Genomic DNA, 26,094 nt, shown 5'->3' on the forward strand with positions numbered 1-26,094 from the left:
GTGAGACAGCTGAAGACTTTTTGTAATTTGTGAATCTGAGCATATAGACTTACCTGCCAGTGTTCCTCTAAATCTTTAACTTGCTGCCTAAGTTCCTTTAGACCCATCAATGCTTCAGCTTCTCTTAGTTTCACTGCAATCAATTCTTCTTGAAGCCTAGCAATATTATTCTCATCAGGCAAAGAGCTATTTCTCTGAAAGAAAATAAGGTCTTAAGAAACTGGTATGTACACATAAATAGGACTGGAGAATACACAAAAGAACTGAAATGAAATCAAGAACTAATAACTTATATATAGCTCTTGTACATTTCTGAATGTGACCATGTGCACTTGATTAAAAACATAGTGCATGGTAACATGTGCTTCAAAGATCTAAAAAAAATCCAGCAATACAAGAGCTTTTAAATGGTATTATAATTCCATGAGAATAAAAATGTGAAAATGATTTTGGATGCTACTGCAGGTGACTTTAAACAATCAAGCAGACTTTATTTATACCTCTTAACCAATGAGCCCCATATTTCATTAAAAACATTTGCACCTGCTTTCCTTAATAAAATAAACTCAAAGCAATTTACAAAACATACCATAACAAACATTTAAGCAAAACAGTTCCAAGTTAAAACACACCGTTTCTGTTACTATAATAGAACATAAAGTACACATTAATAATAAGGAAAATGATTTGATATAAAAACAGGGACACAGAACCTTAGCCCACACTAACAACCTGGTTAAATAAAATTGATCTCAACAGCCCAAAGCTTTAAAAAGTGGGGGTCAATTCAGTAAATCTAGAGAAGAATTCCCACAATTTAGGTTCTGTAATAGAAAAAGCTCCATCTCGTGGACAACTAAATGTGTTTGTGAAAGGCGAAATATGCACAGCAAAGCCTCTAATATTGAATGGGGTGGGCAGACAAAATTGCATAGATGAATGCAGTCCTTCAAATGCATTGGGTCCAAGCGGATCAGGCATATATGTATAATCATTGCAGGAACCTCCTTTGATCAGAAGGTTGGACCAAAATTCGTCCATATTTAATGTTACATTTTAGCCAGAATTCTATTAGTGATCTAACAAGTGTTGTGCTTATACTTATGAGCATAAGTAAACTTGTGTAAGTTGTGGTAGCAAACTGATGTTAGTGAAAAAAGCGCTGGCTGCATTTCTTGTTGAGTGCCTGGTCATACAACAGGCATGAAATCAGGAGTGCAACCTGCACTTCATTAGCAGCAATTTGCCACTGTGCCTAAGAAGATTTAACATATGCATGCATAAATCACCAGCAGCCTTCAGCTATAAGCTTCATGGAACATCAAGCTAAGTTCAAAAGAACTACAAAACTCATTCTAAAAAATATTCTGATTTGACTTGCCTTTTCCATCTCAAGAACTTTATCTTGCATCTCTTTCAAGGCACAATGAGATTCTGCTTCACTTAGTCTTGCCTGGACCAACTCTTTTTCCAACTGTAAGACGAAATCTTCACTATATCTGGAACTGCACTTATGCTACATACAGAATGATAAAGTCCAACATTAGTAATACATCTGAGAAAACAATGAATGTAAATGTATACACCCTGTCCTATGTACTGATAAAGCAGAGCTACCAACAAAATTACAAAACAGGAGTGCTGATGGGACAGTGCAGGCTTTCCTTAAGATACACTTAGAACATGACTATTAGCAAAGACATGAGTTATTCTCACTCAGAGATATTAACTTGCATTGAATGTCTTCAGTTCTAATCAGCAGTGATTTTTTACAATTCCCCTAAAGCCTGAGGTTTAAGTTGCTCACTGGGTGGTTTTTAAAGTTGTAGCACACCTCCAGCTTTCCCAAGTTCCTCTGTTAGTCAGAACATTCAGCATTTAGTGGCGCCACTACAGCTTAAGATGCAATAGAAGTATTTTAAGACTTAAATATTTTTACTTCTCCAGCTAGCCGTTAAGTCATTGTATTTTTCCAACTGCAGATCATCTGAGTCAGCCAGTCTACTGCGGTGAGTAATGATCTGGTACTCCCAGGTCATCTTTATTTGGCACAGTTATTCCTCCCATGCTAGCAAAACACTGGAACACCACCTATGGCAAAGGAGCATAACCAACAAGGAGAGAGCTTTTTTGGCTCCACGGCCATTTGTCATCCAGGGCCTCGCTTGAGGTTACAGGGATGGTGTGGTGGTCACCAATCAGCACCTTGCTTTTGCCCTTCCTCAGTAATACCACTGCATTCAGGACCATCCTCAGTAAGTGCCAGCAAATGAACCAGAATAAGGTCTGTGGAACATTGAAATGTGGGATTCTGATCTGTATTTGTTTAACGGCATGCATGCCAGCAGGAGGACTTGAGAGATGACTGGAATTGGTAGCAGCAATGCTGTGTCCTTTGCAATAGCTAGTGAGACCCAATGTTCCTTTCTAAGAAGACTTTCCCTGTACATGGTTTTACAGCTGTTGTCAAATAAAGCTGTACAAACAGAAGAGAAGCTGTAAAATATATCTGAGACCTCAAATGCCCCCAGAGTTCCTTTGACATGGTTTCACTCTCCCCTATATTTGTGCACTGACACCAATATTTCTAAACATGCCAGTCATTTCTCCATACACTCATCATTTTATAGTATGGGAGCAGCCACGAGCCCATTATAACACTTGGAGGTAACTTTTCTCCCCTCCTCTTAAAATGGGAGGAGATAAAATGAGCTATGCTCTCCCATTTGGTGCAGTCCATTCCCTCTCTGCACGTCAGCCAGCCATTGTTTTAAAACCTGTGCTCCCAGAAGCCACTGAGAGAAGCACATCAGTAACATATGGTACCAATGTCCATTGAGGGGTAGGGTTTGGTCCTAATAGCCTTGGGGGGGGAACCCTAAAAGTCATTTCTTTCTTCTTTTAAGGTAAACCTAGACCAAGTAAAGCTCAAGAGGCCCAAAATAACTAGTAAATGACTAATAATATTGCCCTGCGGCTTCTTTCAAGGCTGCTGAGATGTAGAAGACAAGTAAAAGAACTCTTGAATAACTCCTTTAAAGTAAATGAAAAACTACAATTTTTTTAATTTATAGAAGATAGGAGTATTTAATTTATAGATAATTTATAGGAGTATTTCATCTATATGCAAATTTCAAAAGATTAGTATTTATATGGCACTCTTTTATGACATAACCATCAGTTGTACGTATTTTTAAAACTGCTGTGCTTTAAGCAACAGGGCACCACTTAAAAAGTGTCCCTAAAAACTTTTCAATAACATGGCTTGTTAAGTGTCTATAATATATGAAGATTGAATGTAATTTTAGTTCAGTGAAAAATCACTACCTTGCCCCTTTCAGGTTGCAGGCAGCATCTCAATACATTCATCCGGGACTTCCACAGAACTAAAATCCCAATCTAATTACAAGTACTGTATAAACAATTCAGGTAGTCTAAATCCAGATTGCTGGCTATCAAGAACAAGTCTACGGCTAAAACTGTGTAAATTAGAAGTAAAAAAGGGGGAAGAGTTCCGAAACTCAAATTCTTCGGAATATCAGGTTTCACTTTAAGAAAAACAATTCTAATCACCATGGTTAAGAAATCTGAATATGTAGAAGTAACAACTGATTTAAAAATACTGGAGGCTATATATAGCTTGTTGTTGCTCCCTGTCGTATCTGTCCTCCACTTCTCATCATACTCAGCATGTCCATCAAATACTTGCTAATCTCTGCTTTCTTACCATGCATTATATCATCTCAACCCAAACTGTTTTTAAAGACTTTTATCCCTCACAATCACCTTAAGAAACAAGGACTTGTCCAAGGCTACCCAGTTTGATTTACAGCACACAGCTGAATGTTTTCAGCTAATCTACAGATCCTCCATCATAACCAAGCAATCAAAAACTCTTTCAAGGCATGTGGCATTAAAGCAAAGGACAAAGCTCATGGGTTAGATTTAATAACCATCGAAGTCTCCAACAGCCTTCCGGAATTCCTCTCTGCCTGCCTCTACTTAGCAGCCTCAAAAAACTGGAGCCATACAAATCAGTTGCTCCTTTTCATTTCGTCCCACTACAAATCAGGCACTTTCATTGAGATGTGAATTTTTCCATCTCTAGAAATGTACTCTAATTCCACATTTCATCACATAATGTATATTCAATGCCATTATGAAAGATAGGTTTGCATTCTTCTATACACACATATCAACTAAATTTATAAATAACAATAAAGCAGACACCTTTTCTGTTTCAGATCAGAAGTAGAAGATCATTAGTGGAAGTACTACAAATGTAACAAAACTGGCAAGAAAAAGATAGCTGGGTATCACTTTTCTTTGGATACTTTTTCCTGTGGTCCTTACAGTATACACAACTACAGCGCTATAGATAGGAAAAACAAATGAAGTCACAAAGAGTCAATCCTTCAGGAGATGAGCAAGTGAGTAAAGACAAAGCAAGAATCAGGTTTTCCCAAAGAAACAAGTATACTGACATTAACTTCTTTTTATAAGAATAAGGCTCAAACCAGAGGAAACTTTTGGGGTTTTGTGTCACTGCTAAATTATTAGTTGCACAGCATGATCTTAAACATGTTCACCTGTAAGTCATAATGCAACTGGGCACAGACCAAAGTGCTAAGGAATGCTGCCCAAGTGATAACAAAATTTAAGGTTGTGCATTCGCAAGTAGTTCCACTAGGTGGTGCCCTACATTTCCAATATGACAATAAGCATTCTCTGGCCCTGCAAAACATCTGAGCTTAGGTTGATCAATGCACATCCTGACAACTTGCCTATGTTCGTACTCTACATTGCTGAACATACAGACCAGGCTCCTCCCATGATCTCTCATTACATTAAACTGGAGTTTCATCACAGAATTAAATACTTCTTTGAATATTAGCTCCAGTATCTTCCATCAATTGCCACAACATTCCTTTATCGCAAAATATATAAGGGAGTTAACGTTACACAAAGATTAACTAGCCCTGAACAGTAATAAGTGTGTACCCTCAGGTCAAGTCCAATTTGCAGCAACCGTTTTCAGGCTCTTCTAGACAGGAGTAATCAGAAGTGGTTTCCCATTCTTTAGTTCTGGGGACGCCCTGGGACTATGCAGCTTGCCCAAGGGTACACAGGCTGGATCTTCCCATGGGCGGCACAGGGGGGAATCAAACTCCTGACCTCTGGCTCTGCCCTAACCCCGTGAGATTTCCACTAGCAGCATCAAATACCAGGGCTTTTTAGGGGTGGGAGGAGACAGGAGGAATTGCTGGAAGACCTTTGCGCTTAAGGACATGGAGAAGAGCACACTCACATGCTGCAGCCTCTGTACTCATTATCAGTATCTTAACAATTAAACAAATCTGCATAAAACAGAGATGGTTTACACATTTTAAAATGATGTTAATGTTTTAAGATTGTTAATGATAGGGTCTCTCAGAGTTTGAAACAACTAGACAAATCGATTTTTATTTGAAATTTTTTACTTTTGATGGTAATGACCGTAATAAAACATTTATTACTATTACTATTACTATTACTATTATTACTATTACTATTATTATTATTATGAAAATTAACAGCTACTGCTTTTAATTTTATTTTAAAAACAGAACTGATACGTAACAAGCTAAAATGACTCACTGATGCCATAAAACCTTGCAATTCTTCCTCAAGGGCATTGTTTTAAAAATGCAGATTTTATTTATTTATTTATTTATTTATTGAATTTGTACCCCGCCCATTTAGTCAACCGACTACTCTGGGTGGATAACAGCATATAAAATAAACCATTTCAAATACAGTGGTGCCCTGCATAGTGACAATAATCCATGCCGAAAAAATCGTCGCTATCTGGATTCGTCGCTATGTGGGGGGAAAACCCCATAGGAATGCATTAGAACACGTTTAATGCATTCCTATGGGGGAAAAACTCACCGTTATGCGGAAATCCTCCATCCGGCCACCATTTTCGCTGCCCAGTAAGCGAGGAAAGGGCGCGAAAATGCTGCGGGCGGCCATTTTTTCCGGCGGCCATTTTGGAACTGCCAATCAGCTGTTTTAAAAATATTGTTATGCGATAATCGGTAAGCGAAACGCTTACCGATCATCGCAAAGCGATGTTTACCCCTTGAAAACATTGTTATGCAGTCGCTTTTGCAATTGCAAAAAACGCATCGCTATGCCGATTCGTCATTAAACAGTGCGCTCGTTAAGCGAGGCACCACTGTATGGTACAAATAATATATCAATAGACAAAGATTCAAGGTGAGAGAGCAAAACAAATCAAGAGGTGGCTGGAGGGAAGGATTGCCTGAATAGCCAGGTTTTCAGTTGGCATTTGAAAATGCCCAGCGAAGGGGCCATATGGATCTCAGAAGGGAGGTCATTCCAAAGCTGAGGAGCCACTGCAGAGAAGGCCCGGTTTCTTTTTTTTTCCTTCCGGGCCTCCCTCGGCGTTAGGCTCCTCAGCCTCACTTCCTGGCTAGACCGAGTGATACGAGTAGATTTGGGTGGGAGGAGGTGTTCCGCCAGGTATCGAGGCCCTAAACCATTTAGGGCTTTATACGTAAGCATCTGAAATCAACGCGGAACCAAACGGGCAGCCAATGTAAGGCGGCCAGAATGAGGGAGATACGATGATGTTTCCTCACCCCAACTAATAAGTCTGGCCGCCGCATTCTGCACCATTTGGAGTTTCCACATTGATCTCAAAGGTAGCCCCACGTAGAGAGCATTACAGTGATCTAACCTTGAGATTACATGGACCACAGTGGTGAGCGACCCCCATCTAGATAGGGACGCAGCTGGGCAATCCGCTACAGATGGAAATAGGCGAATCAGACCATGGACGCCACCTGGGATTCCATGGTAAGTGCCTGGTCCAGATGAATCCCCAAGCTGCGAACCTCACTCTTCGCAGTGAGAGTCACCCCCCAAAAAGAAAGGGAGTTTCCCAAACCATTGATAGTAGGTCCCCCCACCCTCAGGATCTCCGTCTTGTCCGGGTTCAGCCTCAGCCCATTCTCCTGCATCCATTGCAGTACAGACCCCAGGAGGGATCCACTGTAGTTGGAAAAAAGGAAATGTAGAGCTGCGTGTAATCAGCATATTGATGGTACGCCACTCCACACCCCCTGATGACCTCGCCCAGCGGCCTCATATAGATGTTAAACAGCACTGGGGAGATTCTCAGTGAATCCGTGCTAAGATTGCTCAAAAGCTCTTACAGTGGATAAAGTAAACTCTATTACTAGAACTTAAGAATCCAAAATATAGTTCTCTCTCTCTCTCTGTATAAAAGTACTATTGTGTTCATGCAACTGCCATATTTACAGTAAATAGCAGCCATTCCCATTCAGAGGACATTCTTCCTCCTACATGTGTCACCGTAGTGACTGACACCCCTTGTCCTATTAGTATTAGAGATGGGGGTATTCGTATACAAATATCCTCATACAGGTGGAAATAATGTCCACTCATGATTTTGCCGCTGCCGCCATGAACCTTCCTATCACTTCGTTCTCCTCAATGGATTAGCCACTCTGTGACCTAGCAGAGAGGTTTGTCATCCCGCCTCCTTCCACCTGTGCGGGGATATTCGTATTTGTATGTGAAAATGAATACCCCCATCTTTAATTACTGTAGTATGACTGGAGTGTCAACAACATTAATTATGGCAGAGAAAAAGTATGTTTGTCTTCTAGATGTGTTGTCTTCCTTATGCCCTATTAGAGATGGGCACGAACCTTGGTCTGGAGGCAATTTGTACATGTGGCACCACAGATGGCGCACGTTCCTTTCCCCCACTTCCCTGTCTGGATGCCCCACTTGCCAGCCAGCACATGCTCCTCCTCCTTCTCAGCTGTTCAACCAGTCTCCTGCAGGAGCATGGGCTTCCCTGCCCCGCCTCCTTAGCTGATTGTCCAATCAGACAAAGAGGCAGGACAGGCAACATGCTCCTGCCATGGAGTGACTGAACAGCTGAAGAGAAGGAGAGGAGCACACTCTGACTGGTGAGTGTGTCATTGGCCGTGGAGGCTGGGGAAGGGAACTAAGGCAAGGGAACTAAGGCACCTGTGGTGCCACCTGTACAAACCGGCACAAACCTCCGAATTGAGGTTCGTGACCCTCTCTACTTCCTATCCCTGAAGTGTACTAGGTATTCTTTTTTCACAGCCTATATGGCAACAGAAGTAACAAGCTGTCAGATACATATGAGTGCCAGCTAAGCTTGAGCATTAGTGGGGAAAATAGTACACATCTAGCAAGTTTTCACTGTTATTTTATGCACATGAAAACTGATGCCAATGATATTTGAAAAATTCATTTGCCCAATCTGCTTTTTCAAACCACATGCACATATTGTTTTCCTAAAACAAATATGGCAGAGCCTCATTCTATTCTGCACATATACAGTTTTCTTGCTTATGTCCGAGGACTGGTGCAAGTATTACCTGTATTACTTTATTTGGAGATTTCTGTGTATGTTGAAAGTACTGATAGAAGAACTGTCAGGCTACAATGGTAGAGAATGTCACTGTGCCATTAAATCTTCCAACCTTATTACATGCCATACTTGAGAGCACTGTTAATGGTGGCAGGCAGCAGATTTGGTAAACAAACCAAGGCTCTTGATATAGGGAATTATTTTAAAAGACTAACTTTCCGGACTGCAAGCTTACAAAATTGATTTGGCTAAATTACTGAAGAAATATAGCTATATCTCATAATCAACTGAAATTGGCTATTTGTCGTTTACAATGCTGGCTTTGTAAGCATTTTATCTGCTTTAACAAAGTTATCCTAGACAAGAAAAGAAATAGAACTAAAGAAAATATATATACAATTATGAAACACCAACATGTTTGATCTAATTTCAGAAGAATTAAAAAGCTTTTTATGTGTTTCCAAAGCCTAGAATGCTCATATTTCTGCCAGATTTGATTATTATTATTTGTTCACTCAGAAAAACAGCTATTTTCGCAACTCATTAAATATATGCAGTTTTCTCAACTAAATAAACTAGTTTTACCATGTAACATAAGTTGAAACTTATCAAATAATTACTGGAGCAAAAATGAACTAATTGTATCTGCAGAAATAGGGCCAACTTTTGCAAGCTACATAAAAGAGTCTGAACTATGAATGTGGGAAAGTGCAACAAAGGAAATCCCTCACAAATTCATCCAAAGTCATTTGTTAAACATAATGTATTTTCTAACAGACACCCATACTCTCTCTCTCTCTTCCTCTCTCTCTCTCTCTCTGTGTATAAGGGAGAGAGAGAGAGAATTCTGAGTACTTTATTTACACAGGAAATTTATTTACACATATACTCAGATGTGGTCCTAAGTAGATTTACTTGAACTTAACACTTGAAATCAACAAGATTTGCTTTTGAATAAAGACAATTAGCATGGGGATGCAAATGACCTATCTAAGAATTAGGCTCATTAAGTTTGATCTTAAAAAAACACAAAAACACAAAAGCCAACATGTTTAGAATAGATGACCATAGATCATGCTGTGACCGACTGAAATAACCACAGGTAAGTGATAAAATATGAGACATTTAAGGTGCTGCCAGATGCCTTACCCCTTGTTGCTGCTGCTGGAGCTCCCTGATGGTATTCTCAGCTTGCTCCAGTTTAGTAACGGTCTCATCACTCTGTTGTTTGATAGTGGCCAGCTCCCGTTTTATGAGGTAGTTTTCCTCAGCCTCCTGGGCCCTTGTCACTTGTCCCTTAGGACATAATTTTCTTTTTAAATCAATTGGAGGACGGATCCAGGGAAGACCGAGAGTTTTACATATTTATTCTGCCATATGGTTAACGTCTTGCAAATCATCACAGAACTGTTACAGCCAGCATATAAATTTAGTGAAGAAAAGCAGTGTAATGCTGCATCACATTTAACATGTTTAGTATCCCTAGGCAAGGTCAATTATGCACTTGTGTTCAGCAGAGCTCATGTTCATGCATTTATCACTCCATTGGGCATGCATATCCAGTTATGAGCTTGCAATGGTCTACTGAATTAGTGCCATGACAGAATTAGAGCCCATTATTAGAGTACAATTACTAAAAATTACAGATACCATTAGACGTAACGTGCAGGTGTGTATCTAAATATTATTCTAACATCAATTTGCTAGAAACCAGACATTCAATTAACTAAGGTAGACAACTTGCATTTGGAAAATGCATGTAAGTTAAGCATGCATTAAAAAACAGAAGCTGTTTTTTGTTTGTTTGTTTGTTTGGAGAATGGAAAACATTTTAGGGTGAAAAACTAAAGAACTATACCTGTATCAATCTATCTGCCAAGGAAGCACTTTCCTACAAAAAGGAAAACAATTCAGACAGGAATAAAGGAAAAAGAATTGACAAATCAAGAAAGAACTACTATGCCCAAATTCTACCTACTTTCACATGCTATAAATGACACACATATGTTGTTTGAACAGTCAAGTTGGTAGTGCTTTGGCAGCAAAGAGAATGCCTTGTTTTTAGAAAAAGAACATTCTGTATTCAATGTGATTTGTTTAAAGAAGGGAAGCTGCCTTGATTTTCATCTGGCTTTTTAATTGTACAGAGAATTCAATTGTTTTATTCGGAACTTGTTTGACCGATGTATTATGAATTAAAAGAAGGTATAATTTGAGCACACACAAGAAGTTCATCTAGGCTAGGATGGCAGAGACTTTTGCCCAACAGCAGCATTTAAGAAGTAGGAGTCCAGAGATGCAGTGTCAGGCATGAAGAGCAGCTGAAATACTCCAATTAAGTGAGCTAGCTTGAGCCCACTCTAGCAATGATTCTGTTTCCATTTCACTGTTTAAGTTTGCCCTACTGAGACTTTACAACAGAAAAGACCATTCAGAACCATCCAATCATTTGGACAGCTTTCGATCCAGTGTGGGCCACCTTAACTCACCTACCCCCACCTTCTAGAATAATACACTTACAAATCCACAAAATGAGGGCAAATCCAGTCAGTGTCTTAACATGTAAAATACTGCTTTGAGGATTAAGGTTATCATTAACCCAGAACAAAGTTGTATTGGCAGTCTTGAGCAAATATAGCTTTTTAAGCAAAAGACACATTTCAACATTCAAATTGAATTTGAACCTGGGGCTGCCCTCTGCACCTGAGATGGGCAACATACGTCTCTGCAAATACTGCTGGGCTACAAACCCCATCATCTCTCAAACAATGGCTTTCCTAGCAGGAAATAATGGAGCTCCAATCCGATGTCTGGAAGGCCATAAAGTGATTCAAGAATAATTTTCCACATGCTTTTTTGATTGTTTTATGAAAGGGAAAAGAGAGTCCTCAAGCAGGAACTCTTCAAGCCTAGGATGTGGGAGGCGGGCAAAAGAAAACATTTGTGTTAAGGAGAAGGCCATCAGAACATCTCCTAATTAGGGAGGATGCCATTTTTTGGTCAAGTATTAGGATTTCTGCCTATTTTGAAACTATTATTTCAAAATAAATTAGACAGCTATATTAAACAAAAGTCAAATAAAGAGGAAAAGCTAGAAATAAGAAATACACACCTTCAAATAAACAAATCCTGTTGCTTAGTTTAGTATGACACCGTAGAGTAGGTCCAACAAATGCATGGGTGTACTCTAGTTGTGATATACATCTGCATAACTAGAGCAGGCCGATTTGAATCAAAGCAACCCATGGAGGAGTTCACTCACCAAATCCCCACTAAATAACCCAACGGGCCTACTGTAGTACAACTCAACGTACTAAGCACCAGGACTTCAGCTATTGTGCATCATTAGTTACAGTGCAATAATTCAGTTTTCTACTTAAAAAAAAAAGACAAATATAAACATGTCTTACATGTTGCTGATGCTTTTACTCATAAATAAAACTAAAAACTTCCACACTGAGATTTCCAACATTAAGCCATACTGGCAGGACATTTTCTGATTATGCTAGTCATTGATCCAAATCTGATATAATGCCTAAAGATTCTGCTCAATTATTCAGTTTACTTACTAACTGGCAGTTTTGTTGGTGCCCATAAGTTATTATGCATCTTGGTGCATGTCTCCCCAGGGGTATGTCTCAACTGTATAAGCTAAACTTGTGTTTGCAGAAATATTCCTCAATTTAGAGATATGCCATGGCTAAAGTCCATGGCTACAATCAAGGTGAATGTTATGGTATAGATATTGGTTAGAATCCTACCAGTAGGATCATATAAAGTTTGCATAACTGCCACAGATGTGCAGTTAGACACATGACCAGGTGTGTGACTGGGAAACATAGTAGCACCTTGTCAGTTAACTACAGCAAGTTAGGCAAACCATATGCAAACATCAGTACAATTCCAGCCATCATATTCCTATTCCTTTATGTATTTCCTCAGAAGTACAGTGGTGCCCCACTGGACGATTACCCCGCTTGACAACGAATCCGCTTAATGCTGAAGTTTTTGTGATCGCTTTTGCGATCGCAAAATGATGTTTAGATGGGGGAATTTTGCTTAACATTGATTGGTTCCCTGCTTTGTGAACTGATTTTTCGCTTTACGAAGATCAGCAAACAGCTGATCATCGGGTTTCAAAATGGCCACTGGCTGTAGAAAATGGATCCCTGCTGTGCTAGGGACGGATTCCTCGCATTACAGGCACCAGAAAATGGCCGCCGTATGGAGGATCTTCGCTGGATGAGCAGGTATCTCGCCCATTGGAATGCATTGAACGGTTTTCAATGTGTTTCAATGGTTTTTTAAAATTTCGCTTGATGACGATTTCACTCTACAGAGATTTTGCTGGAACAAATTAACGTCGTCAAGAGAGGCACCACTATACTCTGAAAAACTGTTCAGTGTATTTAGAATGCTCATTTGAGTGTCTTCCATGTCTGACTTTTCACTCAAGAATATGTGTCTGTCAATTCATGGTGGCGGGTTTAACTTCCCAGATCTCAGTTTGCATCATGAGACATTCATTTCTGACAGCAAAAACAAACAATTAGCCTCGCTTTTGGCAAATACTATTTTGTGGATAATTTTGGAATCAATGTATTTTACACTTTTGTCTAAGTAAACAGAATGGGATCTACCAAGAAAAAATGAAAGGTATGCTTCTACTTGGAACAGTTCAAGAGACTTGGTGTGCAGTCTCTTACCAATTAGTTAGACCCACACACTTATACTCCACTAACCCTCACGAGGTTAATGCTCTAGACTTGAAAACAGAGAGGCAGATGCAGATCTTCTTATGGATAAAGAAGGATGAATGTGAGGTTTATATTTTTGATCACTTAAAGGAGGCGGATGAAGAATGTACACCTTCCCTTTTACTGTAGCTTTAAAATTATTTAATTGCCAGTTCAGAATGGCAATGGTTACAATGGCATTGTTTGTTAGTGTAGTAAATTTTATGCTTAAAGTTGAATGGAATAAAGAATGTCACATACAATACAATCTGAAAAAAAACTTCTCTAACCTCTATATGTGCCATTTCCTTAGATCAGCAAAAACTGGCATTTTTAACAAAGTAACTGGTTAATTCAGCCAGATATTGGTGTTGAAGCATGAACAATGCCTCTTTGAATTATATGACATGGTTCTTTTAGTCAGAACTTGTGAACCACATTCATTTTGTTTTAGGAAAATCTATGTTAAGTAAATATGGCTATAAGATTCATATATTTCTGCACTGTTAAGTTACATTCCTCTGATGTAGATTTAAAACTGAGAAACAGTGTAAATTTATTTTTTTGTGTGATCTTATAATTTCCAAGAGACTCTCACTAAAGTCAGAACTTCAAAAAATTACCCACTCAGCCTTGCTGATTGAGGGATTCTGGAAATTAACTTTTTCAAGCTCTGCTTCAAGGTTAGAAGGGAAAAAAATCTACCATTGAATGGCCAGAAAATCTCACTGCCCTACTTAGATCTGAATATATAATCCTACAGCTATCACGCATATTTGGAAACTTTTCTGCACATACGGACCGCTTGCATTAATACATACAGTAAACCAGTCACTGTTTATTCCTGATACATGTCACTGTGCAATGGCTTTGTTTCTTTTCTCTTCTACTTCCCTTCCTTGTATTAGGATAAAATTAATTCAAAGAGAAATAAGAAATTAGAACCAGAAATATGATCAATATCTATGTCTATCCAACATTTGGTACATAAAGCAAGTTGGCCAATATATACTGTACTTTAAGCTAGTAAGTGTAAGCAAGCATTCAGGAGCTGAAAGGAATTTATTTATTGGATTTATACCCTGCATCATCTGGCAACCAGGCCACTCTGTATCATTGTACTAGTAGACAGAAAGAAAGTTAACTATGGCATTACAGAGACTAAATGCAAGAGAACATTTGGTTGTAGTCAACTATCTACCATACAGAGAAAGATTACTACAGTGGTACCTCAGTTTATGAATTTAATGCATTTTCCAGGATGTTTCCCATAATAATGCATTGAAAACCAATTAATCCATTCTGGAGGTCAGAAAAACATTTTTAAAAAAATTCTTTTATCTGTTCAAAACTTTTTATAAAGTGCACTTTAAAGGCATAAATACTGTACAGGGACATAATTAATCAAGCAATAACATTTCAAACATCCAACTTCAACTTTTAAAACATCACACATCAACTTTTAAAACTGGGGAAACTTGCTTCACATTGTGAAAAAAAATTGTAAACCAAGGCATTATTTTCAATGGACTTCCATTCGTAAACTGAAAATTACGTTAACAGAGGCATTCGTAAACCAAGGTACCACTGTATAGCAATACGAATATAAACAGTCTCAGGACTGGGATTTGCTCCGCTTATAAAATAGGTGAATTCAAAGTATTTTTTACTGACCACATTACACAAAGGATAATTTTTGCTCCCAAAATGGCCTTTTTTCTTTGCCATTGGGGGTTCCTACATTTTCAAGCTATAATCATTCGAATGGGATTTCCCCCATAGGGTTAGTGGTTATATGTATGTTCTTGTAAAAATGGGGGCGTGTCTGTAGGTGGTGTTTTGATGACGTAGGCAGTTGGGGTATGATGTTCAGGACTGGGGGAACATCTCCCCTGAATTCTTCCCTCTCCTCTCATCATCCTCTGATTTTTTTCCCAAAAAATTCTCACATATGTGAAATGGGCACTAGATCACCCTATCACCTGGTCACTGATATTATAATTTCCTATATTTATGCCCTTGTCAGTTCTCCATCAGATTGGCAGAGGCAGGACCAGAGGAAGGAAGGAAAATGGGGGAGCTGGAATGCAAATCACATCACATCCAGTATGAATGATGAACTCCTAAATCAATTAATTACCCTTGTGTGAGCACTGATTGCAAATTCAGCCATAATACAGGCTGCAAATTAAATCACAGCAAGGCTGATTTGCTCCTATTTGGCTTTTTAAGTCTAGTCACATCCCTTTTGTCCTGAGAACAAAGGAAAGTCTGATAGCACCAAATGCTACCAGCCATTCTTACGATGAATTCTGTACTCATCAACCAGAAAACATACCTAAAACAAAAGGTTTGTACAGCTCACTGCTGGGACTCTACATGCCAAAATGTTTAAGAGAAAGAAAGTGTTCTTGAAGGAAAAATTTTATTTCCAACCTCTAGAAGTGTTCCTACATCTTGTGTCCTCCCCAAATCTAGTGTCCAGCAGAGGCCTGGTGCTGGTCCATGGCCTGAGCCGGACTGGGCCACGAAGACAGACCCACCCCCTGCATGCACTCCCTTCCCCACAGCTACTTTGCTCATGTATACCCGTGCCAGCACCATTGTGAGCACTCCCCCACCCCTTCACGCATGCGCCTGAGTGCCCGAGCACCCACACGAAGGGGCAGGCAGGCATGCGGGTGTGCAGGCACCCCTGCGCATGCGCAAAGGGGCGGGGGAGCGCTCACACCAGCACTGGCGGGCTGGCACTCCCCACCACTTTGCACATGCACCCGAGAGACAGAGCGCACCTGCAGAGGGGGCCGCCTTCCTCGGAGGCTCAGCCAGTCCGTGGTCCCAAAAAGGTTGGGGACCGCTGCTTTAAAGCAGCCATTCTCAGTGGGGGCCATGTGGTCCTCTAGGAGGGGCCTGGCACATTTGAAGCAGGCCACAGACTGGAAACAATTATTCACACACCACCTTATAAAGTTCATTATGTGACTTATACAATCCTGAATCAGCCTATATTTCTTTCATATTGCATTTTATGGCTGTGGCCAAAAAAAGGTTGAGAATGGCTGCTTAGGTCTGCAGAAATCTAGCTGCCTTTCTATATTAATACTTCATGTGACAAAATCTACTTCATAGCACGCTGTGAGCCTGTTCCCAGGCACAGCATCTGTACTATCTTCTGTTTTGACTGCCCATGATTAACCATCTGGGCATGGTAATTAGAAATCAGCCTCAACTGAAGTTTCTGTGGGGAACACACTGAAGACTTCCAGAAAGTTGTGACCTCTAAAGATTTTTACTGATTCACCAGCTGCAGACAAGGTTTTTATGAGTATCTAATATATAACTGGGTCTTGAACTTTTGTTTTCAACCCTGTATTTGCACTCATGTTTGGCTTACACTTTGTTCCTGCAGTCCCAAGTTCCTATTCTTTGTTGGGTCCTTACAAGTCCATGTAGGAACAACTACAGTAGGTGAAAGCTTTTACTAACTGGCATGCTGTATAATTACCAAATTGATTATCTGGATCGTTGTACAATTTGACTTCTTACTTCTTTTCCTTCGTGTCTATTTATGTGTATGCATAATTACAGGAAACTCTAGCACTAACTCCAGCACTTTCTGATACTTTTCCTGCTACTCTGTTCGGTTAAAAGTTTTGCCTCTGATTCTTCAAGTAGAGCGTCCAGGATTCAGACCTGACTTCTTCAAATCCCCAAGGAGGCTCTTGTGAAGTCTTGGAATCGCTAGCTCAGACTGAAATGGCCTACGGGATTAGTAGCAGCTTATCTAGTATTTATTTGTTTATTATTTAAAATATTTATATCCTGCCTTTGTTCTGAAAAGGGCCCAAGGTGGCTTATTTTTTTTTAAGAACTAAAAGCTAAATAAAAGCATTCAGAGTATTTACAAAGAATTAAATAAATATAATATTAAAACTACTAGACAAAAACAGTTCTAAAAACACATTAAAAACAAGAAAAATACAACAGTTCCATTAAAAAAAACTTCTTAGGCATCAAGTCACTAAAAAGGTATGTCTGAAAAGAAAGATCTTTGCTTGCTTGTGGAAAAACAGCAAAGATGGGGCCAGCCAGGCTACCTGTGGGAGGGAATCCCAGAGTTTGGAAGCAATGACAGAGAAGGCTCTCTCCTGTATTCCCACCAAACAAACCTATGAGGGTGGGGTGGGGGGACCAAGAGAAAGGCTTTCCCTGGTGGGAGATGTTGTTGTTGCTTAATTATGTTTGCATTTTGGCTAATTTGGTTAAATCTGGTTAAGTTGGCTATTCTGTGCTTTGATCCTTCAGGATTAGAAGGATAAGATCTAAACAACTAAACGGAAGGGGAGGATTGGCTCTGAAGGTTTAAATAGGAGAGTGAATAGTTCATAGAACCGTCCTACAGGAAGGGATTGACATTTAGGAGAAAAGGGGGACTTGGGAAAACCCACCAGAGCGGAGACATCTTTCCAGAAAAAGAAATCGCTCAAGAATACTTCATGGTTGTAAGTAGGTTTGGAAGAACATCTCCTGATTATTCTAGAAACAGCAGTTGCTAGTGGCATCTGAAAAAGAATGTTTTGAACCAGGAGAACTGGATCAATTTCCATCCGAGTTGTCCTGATTCTTCTGACACACTGCCATCTCGCTCAACCTAAGGAACATTTTCTCAGGCTGTGATGATAACTGAACCTCATCTACTGAGAGAGAAAAAGCAGAAGAGACCCTCTAATTGTGTTTGCTGAATTTTCCCATAGAAGGAACAGAGTTAAAACATTACAGAAGAGGTGGCTGGACTTGAGAAGCAACAAAACTGAAATAATGAAAGGCCTTCGGGAAGACTAGAGCACATCCCCTCCTTGCTCTTCACTATCAAGGCAAGGCTGGTATGAATAGTGAGGACCAAACTCTGTGGGAAGAGGTTAGTCTGCTTCCTGGATGCCAAGGAGTAGCTGACCTTCTCAACTGTTTTCCTTTCAGTGAAGAATTTAATTCACAAGTATACCCAGCAATATTATGAACTTCTTGGAAGAAGAGAAAGTTCTTTTTAAAGGCACAAAATATTATCACAGTTCATATCCAGACACTAGCACAGTTGATGTTTTGCTTCAAATGAAGCACAGCACCTGTTCCAGTACAACCAAGAGAAGCACATGCAGCCTATCACTCCTTGAAAAACAGATGTTAACTGACCCATTACATAGTGTTCATACAATTAGGACAATTAGTATTATTCTGAAATATTAAAATATTCAAAATATTGTCTAGCTTTAGGGTTCAGGATGTGTTTGCTGTCAGCATGCAACTGCCTAATGGCCATTCTACCTCTTTAGAAGCTTGTCCACTTCTGACACCCTGGCCTCCAATCTTACCCTACACTCTGGGAATATTAGTATGCTTAAAATAAGGGTTACGTGTTGTGTGTGGAGCTATCATTTAGTCTGTCTAGGCATCATAAGGAAAAATAAATGTAGCTCTTGAACAACAATCTTATTTCCTCAAAACTTTACAGGTGTACTCGAGGAATGAAGAAATTGATCAGAATGGAAAAAAGGTTTTGGTCTGTTACTACTCTGTTGGGAAGCCATCCTGACCTTATAGATAAGACCTTTCTTTCATCTGCCACAGCCATTTCTGGATGTCCAGTTTAACCTAAACTGAAGTCTTATCACTTTTTAATCAGGTTACCTTATTTAAGGCTGAAATCTGAGCAAAGTATCAGTGAATTACTGAAGCCAGTTGCAAGTTAAAGCCATACTCATATTTTGTTTTTAATAATGTAAAAACAGAAAGCAGTTTTCCTGAAGAAATGTGAACTCTGAAAGATTAACTTAGTGGCTATGTAAAATGCATCATAGTTTTAGACATCTGACCATATTTTTTAGTGCATTACAGGCCAAAATTAGTAAGAAAATGCAACTGGTAACCTGGTCATAACTTTCCAATTAGCATCTCATTAATCCAGATTGGCAATAAGCTGGTTTGTCCTCCCTTCATTTCAACAGGGGGATTGGTCCATGTAATTATGAAGCATCATAATCAGAAAAACAGCTGCCAAGTTAATCACCTTAGTACAGTTACACTGATTGCAAAATGCATAACCAAGAAAGAAAGACAGAATCCAGGAATTAAGAACTAAAAAACTTACCTTTTCTAGTGTTTCAATACGTTGTTTTAAGAGCCTGTTTTCTGTCCGTAATCTCTGAAAAGTAAAGGAGTAGGAGAAGGTCCTCAAAATTTAAATTTGGTTCTGGTTATTTAAATTTACTCATAAGTCCCAGTGATCAGTTCACACATTGTCACCTCTTTCTGGCATCTGATTTCACTCACCTGCGTAGACTAATACTGAACATATAATTACTTCAGATGATAATAAGCGACATTAGAATTTAATTACCAGAACCACCAGAAGTCAGATCCTAACTGGGATGGACCTTTTGTATTAATACAGCAATAACAGAAAAAAAAAGGTGGGACTAAAATTACCCCCCCCAAAATCCAATATTTTTGCCAGTGCAGTACTTTTTAAATCCAGGTTTGTTTTTTTGCTTTTTGGTAAAATCCCCAAACTGTAAACGAGAAATGAGAATACTGTCCCGAAAGCAGCTAGGCTGCCACACTTCCTTGCAATTCCTCTACAGGCAGGCCAAGACTTTTCTATTCAGGAAGGCATTTGAAAACTGGCAACTAAGAGCAGAGTTTTGAAGGGCTGTGCTGATTTCTTCCAATTCTTAATTTAAAAGGTAAAGGTTCCCCTTGACATTCTTAGTGAAGTCGTGTTCAACTCTAGGGCACGGTGCTCATCCCGTTTTCAAGCTGTGTAGAGCCAGCGTTTGTTCATAGACAGTTTCCGTGGTCACGTGGCCAGCGCGACTAGACACAGAACGCCGCTACCTTCCCACCAAGGTGGTACCTATTTATCTACTCGCATTTACATGCTTTCAAACTGCTAGGTTGGCAGGAGCTGGGACAAGCAACGGGAGCTCACTCCGTCACGTGGATTCGATCTTACGACTGCTTGTCTTCTGACCGTGTAGCCCAGAGGCTTCCGCAGTTTAGCCCACAGCGCCACCATGTCCCTGTGGAATTCTTAATTTAAATTGATATTATTTTAATTATGATGCTTTCAAAACATTTTTTGTTTAACTGTTTTAATGATACAACAGACGGAAGTATGTTTTGATATTTATAATGTACTGTGTTTTTAGTACTGTAACACTTGATTTTAACAACATTGTAAAGCACTTTGGGTTCCATTCCTGGGTGAAAAGTGACACAAACATAAAATTAATAACTTGTTTGCAAATTTTCAGTTGACAATGTTGTAAAATGCCCACCTATTTACTGAACTATTATATTCATAATAGGAAAATATTTATTCACCTTTCCTCCAAAAAATCTGAAAGAACATACATTGTTTCTCCCTGCAACTACACTTTGTGCTTTTGAGGAAGTTTAGGCTGAGAGATGAGCTGTCTGGATAGCTCAGTGGTTTAAGAATCTGGCAGCAGAGCCAGAGGTTGGGAGTTCGATTCCTCACAGTGTGAGTACAATGAACCTGGGTGGCCTTGGGGCAAACGGCACAGCCCCAGGGTGCTCCCAGAGGAAGGGAAATGGTAAACCACCTCTGAGTATCCTCTATCTGGAAAACCATGAAAAAGGGTTGTCGTAAGTCAGAATTGGCTTGACAGCGCATGATGATGATAATGATTAAGCTGAGAGATAGTCACCAGTATCCTGTTTGCTGGTTCAATCATATAACGGCAACCAAAGGAAGAATTTTCTCTCTCCTACAGATGCATCTCCATGTGCTTGATCTTGCACTGGTTTCAAAGTCAGATGTATGGTCAGTTATATGACCAACCCTCACAAAGGGGAGCTGGCAAGAACAGAAAACCACTATACGATTGCCCTTTACGTTCCCTGTTTTTCTGATTGGGTTTTAGTCAGTGGCTGTTCCAAGGTCACTCAGTGACTCGCCTGTCTGAGTGAATATATGGACCAAGATCCTCCCACATAAAATTCAGTCCTCCAGCCATTATGCTGTACCAGGTTCCAGAACAGCGACATTTTGAGTTAGGACCATTCTTAACTTAAAAACCTCTCAGATCTCACTTCATACCTCACGACAGTCATAGCTATTACTCCTCACCAAACCCCCCTCAGCTTACCTTGATTTCAACTTGTTCTTCCATCTCCTTTGTTTTTATAGTAGTATATTCTTTTTCTAACCTGTAGTACATTGAAAGCTATTAAAAGCTGTTTTTAGTGCTGCAGGAATATGATGAACAGAACAGGTAACATGCAGTGTCATTGTTAATTCATTTATTTATTTATTTGATTTATACCCCGTCTATCTGGACTACCAGACCACTTTAGGCGGCTTCCAATATAAAATAAGAATAAAATACAATTAAAATACAAAATGTGCACAGACATGAAATAAAATTACAATAAAATAAAATAATATAAAGAAAATTAGAAATGGAATTCAGGGATTGGCTGGAGGGAAGGCCTGGATGTATAGCCATGTTTTTAATTGGGTTTTGAAAACACCCAGCGCGAATCTCCGGAGGGAGGTTGTTCCATAGGCGAGGAGCCACTGCCGAGAAGGCCTGGTTTCTCGTCTTCTCTTTCCGGGCCTCTCTCGGTGTCAGGCGCCTCACCTCCTGACTCGCGCTGGTGATCCGGGTAGACCTAGGTGGGAGCAGGCGTTCCGCCAAGTATCGAGGTCCTAAACCGTTTAGGGCCTTATAAGTAAGCATTAAAACTTTGAAGTCGATGTGGAAACAGATGGACAGCCAATGCAAGGCGGCCAGTGTTGGAGAAATGTGTTGGTATTTCCTCACTCCGGTAAGGAGTCTGGCCGCCGCATTCTGCACCACCTGAAGTTTCCACATCATACAAATATTAATTTGTATTAATTTGTATGATTCAGTGTGACTGTAGCTTTTCTGAATTTACTAAAATAGAATCTTCCATCTCCATTATCCTGAAACAATGGAAAAGTGCTGATTTTCTGTTGTTGTTTAGTCGTTTAGTCGTGTCCGACTCTTCGTGACCCCATGGACCAGAGCACGCCAGGCCCTCCTGTCTTCTACTGCCTCCCGGAGTTGTGTCAGGTTCATGTTGGTTGCTTCGCAGACACTGTCCAGCCATCTCATCCTCGGTCGTCCCCTTCTCCTCTTGCCATCACACCTTCCTAACATCAAGGTTTTTTCCAAGGACTCTTTTCTTCTCATGAGATGGCCAAAGTACTGGAGCCTCAGTTTCAGGATCTGTCCTTCAAGTGAGCATTCAGGGTTGATTTCCTTTAGAACTGATAGGTTTGTTCTCCTTGCAGTCCAGGGGATTCTCAAGAGTCTCCTCCAGCACCACAATTCAAAGGCATCAATTCTTCGGCGGTCTGCTTTCTTTATGGTCCAGCTCTCACTTCCATACATCACGACAGGAAAAACCATAGCTTTGACTATTCGGACTTTTGTTGGCAAGGTGATGTCTCTGCTTTTCAAGATGCTGTCAAGATTTGTCATCGCTTTCCTCCCAAGAAGAAGGCGCCTTTTAATTTCAGGGCTGCTGTCTCCGTCTGCAGTGATCATGGAGCCCAGGAAGATAAAATTTGACACTGCCTCCATATCTTCCCCTTCTATTTCCCAGGAGGTGATGGGACCAGTGGCCATGATCTTAGTTTTTTTGATGTTCAGTTTCAGACCGTTTTTTGCACTCTCCTCTTTCACTCTCATTACAAGGTTCTTTAATTCCTCCTCACTTTCTGCCATCAGAGTGGTATCATCTGCATATCGGAGGTTGTTGATATTTCTTCCGGCAATCTTAATTCCGGCTTGGGTTTCTTCCAGTCCAGACTTCCGCATGATGTATTCTGCATATAAGTTAAATAAGCTGGGGGACAATATACAGCCTTGCCGTACTCCTTTCCCAATTTTGAACCACTCAGTTGTTCCATGACCAGTTCTAACTGTTGCTTCCTGTCCCACATATAGGTTTCTCAGGAGACAGATAAAGTGGTCAGGCACTCCCATTTCTTTAAGAACTTGCCATAGTTTGCTGTGGTCCACACAGTCAAAGGCTTTCGCATAATCAATGAAGCAGAAGTAGATATTTTTCTGGAACTCTCTGGCTTTCTCCATAATCCAGCGCAAGTTAGCAATTTGGTCTCGAGTTCCTCTGCCTCTTCGGAATCCAGCTTGTACTTCTGGGAGTTCTCGGTCCACATACTGCTGAAGCCTACCTTGTAGGATTTTGAGCATAACCTTGCTAGCGTGCGAAATGAGTGCAATTGTACGGTAGTTGGAGCATTCTTTGGCACTGCCTTTCTTTGGGATTGGGATGTAGACTGATCTTTTCCAATCCTCTGGCCACTGTTGAGTTTTCCAAACTTGCTGGCATATTGAATGTAGCACCTTAACAGCATCATCTTTCAAGATTTTAAATAGTTCAACTGGAATGCCATCACCTCCACTGGCCTTGTTGTTAGCCAGGCTTTCTAAGGCCCACTTGACTTCGCTCTCCAGGATGTCTGGCTCAAGGTCAGCAACTACATTGTCTGGGTTGTCCGGGATATCCAAATCTTTCTGATATAATTCCTCTGTGTATTCTTGCCACCTCTTCTTGACGTCTTCTGCTTCTGTTAGGTCCCTTCCATTTTTGTCTTTTATCATGTTCATCTTTGCGCAAAATGTTCCTCTAATATGTCCAATTTTCCTGAACAGATCTCTGGTCTTTCCTTTTCTGTTATCTTCCTCTATTTCTTTGCATTGTTCATTTAAGAAGGCCCTCTTGTCTCTCCTTGCTATTCTTTGGAAGTCTGCATTCAAGTTTCTGTAACTTTCCCTATCTCCCTTGCATTTTGCTTCCCTTCTCCTCTCTGCTATTTCTAAGGCCTCGTTGGACAGCCACTTTGCTTTCTTGCATTTCCTTTTCTTTGGGATGGTTTTCTTTGCTGCCTCCTGGACAATGTTACGAGCCTCTATCCAAAGTTCTTCAGGCACTCTGTCCACCAAATCTAGTTCCTTAAATCTGTTCTTTACTTCCACTGTGTATTCATAAGGGATTTGGTTTAGATTATACCTGAGTGGCCCAGTGGTTTTTCCTAATCTCTTCAGTCTAAGCTTGAATTTTGCTATGAGAAGCTGATGATCAGAACCGCAGTCAGCTCCAGGTCTTGTTTTTGCTGACTGTATAGAGCTTCTCCATCTTTGGCTGCAGAGAATATAATCAATCTGATTTCGATATTGCCCATCTGGTGATTTCCATGTATAGAGTCGCCTCTTGTGTTGTTGGAAAAGAGTGTTTGTGATGACCAGCTTATTCTCTTGACAAAACTCTATTAGCCTTTGTCCTGCTTCGTTCTGAACTCCAAGGCCAAACTTCCCTGTTGTTCCTTTTATCTCTTGGCTCCCTACTTTAGCATTCCAGTCCCCTAGAATGAGAAGAACATCTTTCTTTGGTGTCAGTTCTAGAAGGTGTTGTAGATCTTCATAGAATTGTTCAATTTCAGTCTCCTCAGCAATGCTGGTTGGTGCATAAACTTGGATTATTGTGATGTTGAATGGTCTGCCTTGGATTCGTATTGACATCATTCTATCATTTTTGAGATTGTATCCCATTACAGCTTTTCCCACTCTTTTGTTGACTATGAGGGCTACTCCATTCCTTCTACGGGATTCTTGCCCACAATAGTAGATATGATAATCATCTGAGCTGAATTCGCCCATTCCTGTCCATTTTAGTTCACTGATGCCCAGGATGTCGATGTTTATTCTTGCCATCTCCTGTTTGACCACCTCCAGCTTCCCAACGTTCATAGATCTTACATTTCAGGTTCCTATGCAGTATTTTTCTTTGCAGCATTGGATTTTCCTTTCACTTCCAGGCACGTCCACAGCTGAGCGTCCTTTCGGCTTTGGCCCAACCACTTCATTAGCTCTGGAGCTACTTGTACTTGTCCTCCGCTCTTCCTCAGTAGCATGTTGGACGCCTTCCGACCTGAGGGGCCCATCTTCCAGCGTCATATCTTTTAGCCTTTTGTTTCTGATCATGGGGCGTTCTTGGCAAAGATACTGGAGTGGCTTGCCATTTCCTACTCCAGGTGGATTGCGTTTAGTCGGAACTCTCCACTATGTCCTGTCCGTCTTGGGTGTCCCTGCACGGCATAGCCCATAGCTTCTCTGAGTTACTCAAGCCCCTTCGCCACGACAAGGCAGCAATCCATGAAGGAGGCTGATTTTCTAATCCTCCTTAATGTCTGAAAGTGATTCACTGTAGAAGTTATACACTGAGCTAGAGTCCTTCTCACTTGCACCAGGGCATGAGAAGAGCACACAAGTGTCTGTTTCACAGCATGCATACTCATTGGAAAGCCATCTCTTGCAGCAATTCCTGTCTAGCATGAGCCCGGCAAAGTAGACATTTATGAAATTCCCACACATGACCTACTCTAATCATGACTTACTACTGGATTTCAACAGTTAAATAACATAACAATTGGGGAAATTATAGTGTTTGCTTTGTTTAAGAGCCATTTCATATGACATTCAAAGAAACAAACGCAAAATAAAAACTAAAATACATTGTGAAACCTTTGCATTTTAATATTGTTTTCATCTTGTCTATGCTGCTTTTAACTGAACTTCTGGTGCTGTTTCTAGCATGGATTTTGTATTGTAACTTTTCTTTTCGTGTGCACCATCCTGAGGGCTTTTTAGAAATGACCAATATATCTTAGAATTAATTAATATTTAGAAAATGTAATACCTACTTTTTCATCTTTTTTGCGTTGTATTTGACCTGGTAAGCTGCTTGGATTAACTTGTCTGGCCCACTGTCAAACTGATGTGGAACAACCTTCTGAAAGTACTAAAAGCAAAATCAGAGCATACAGTCACAAGACATTAATAC

At 40.2% G+C, this 26,094-nt stretch overlaps 1 protein-coding gene across 8 annotated transcripts in view; it reads right to left on the minus strand.

The window, feature by feature from the left end:
* The window catches only part of EVI5 (ecotropic viral integration site 5), a 123,207-nt gene that overhangs the window by 62,953 nt on the left and 34,160 nt on the right, over positions 1-26,094 (minus strand). For 7 of the 8 annotated variants that reach the window (XR_012086501.2, XM_072997950.2, XM_020807136.3 and 4 more), the window contains 7 exons: positions 25,955-26,052; positions 21,348-21,408; positions 19,325-19,378; positions 10,302-10,334; positions 9,593-9,739; positions 1,382-1,516; positions 54-194 (listed from right to left, as the gene is read on the minus strand). Coding sequence is in view for 7 of the 8 variants with exons in the window: in XM_072997950.2 (XP_072854051.2) it covers positions 54-194; positions 1,382-1,516; positions 9,593-9,739; positions 10,302-10,334; positions 19,325-19,378; positions 21,348-21,408; positions 25,955-26,052 (669 nt within the window). In the remaining variant the exon portion in view is untranslated. The remainder of the gene's footprint in view (positions 1-53; positions 195-1,381; positions 1,517-9,592; positions 9,740-10,301; positions 10,335-19,324; positions 19,379-21,347; positions 21,409-25,954; positions 26,053-26,094) is intronic. The other variant, XM_078391762.1, reaches the window with a different exon arrangement.

Source organism: Pogona vitticeps, chromosome 4, assembly GCF_051106095.1.
Source record: "Pogona vitticeps strain Pit_001003342236 chromosome 4, PviZW2.1, whole genome shotgun sequence".
In the NCBI taxonomy this organism is placed as follows: domain Eukaryota; kingdom Metazoa; phylum Chordata; class Lepidosauria; order Squamata; family Agamidae; genus Pogona; species Pogona vitticeps.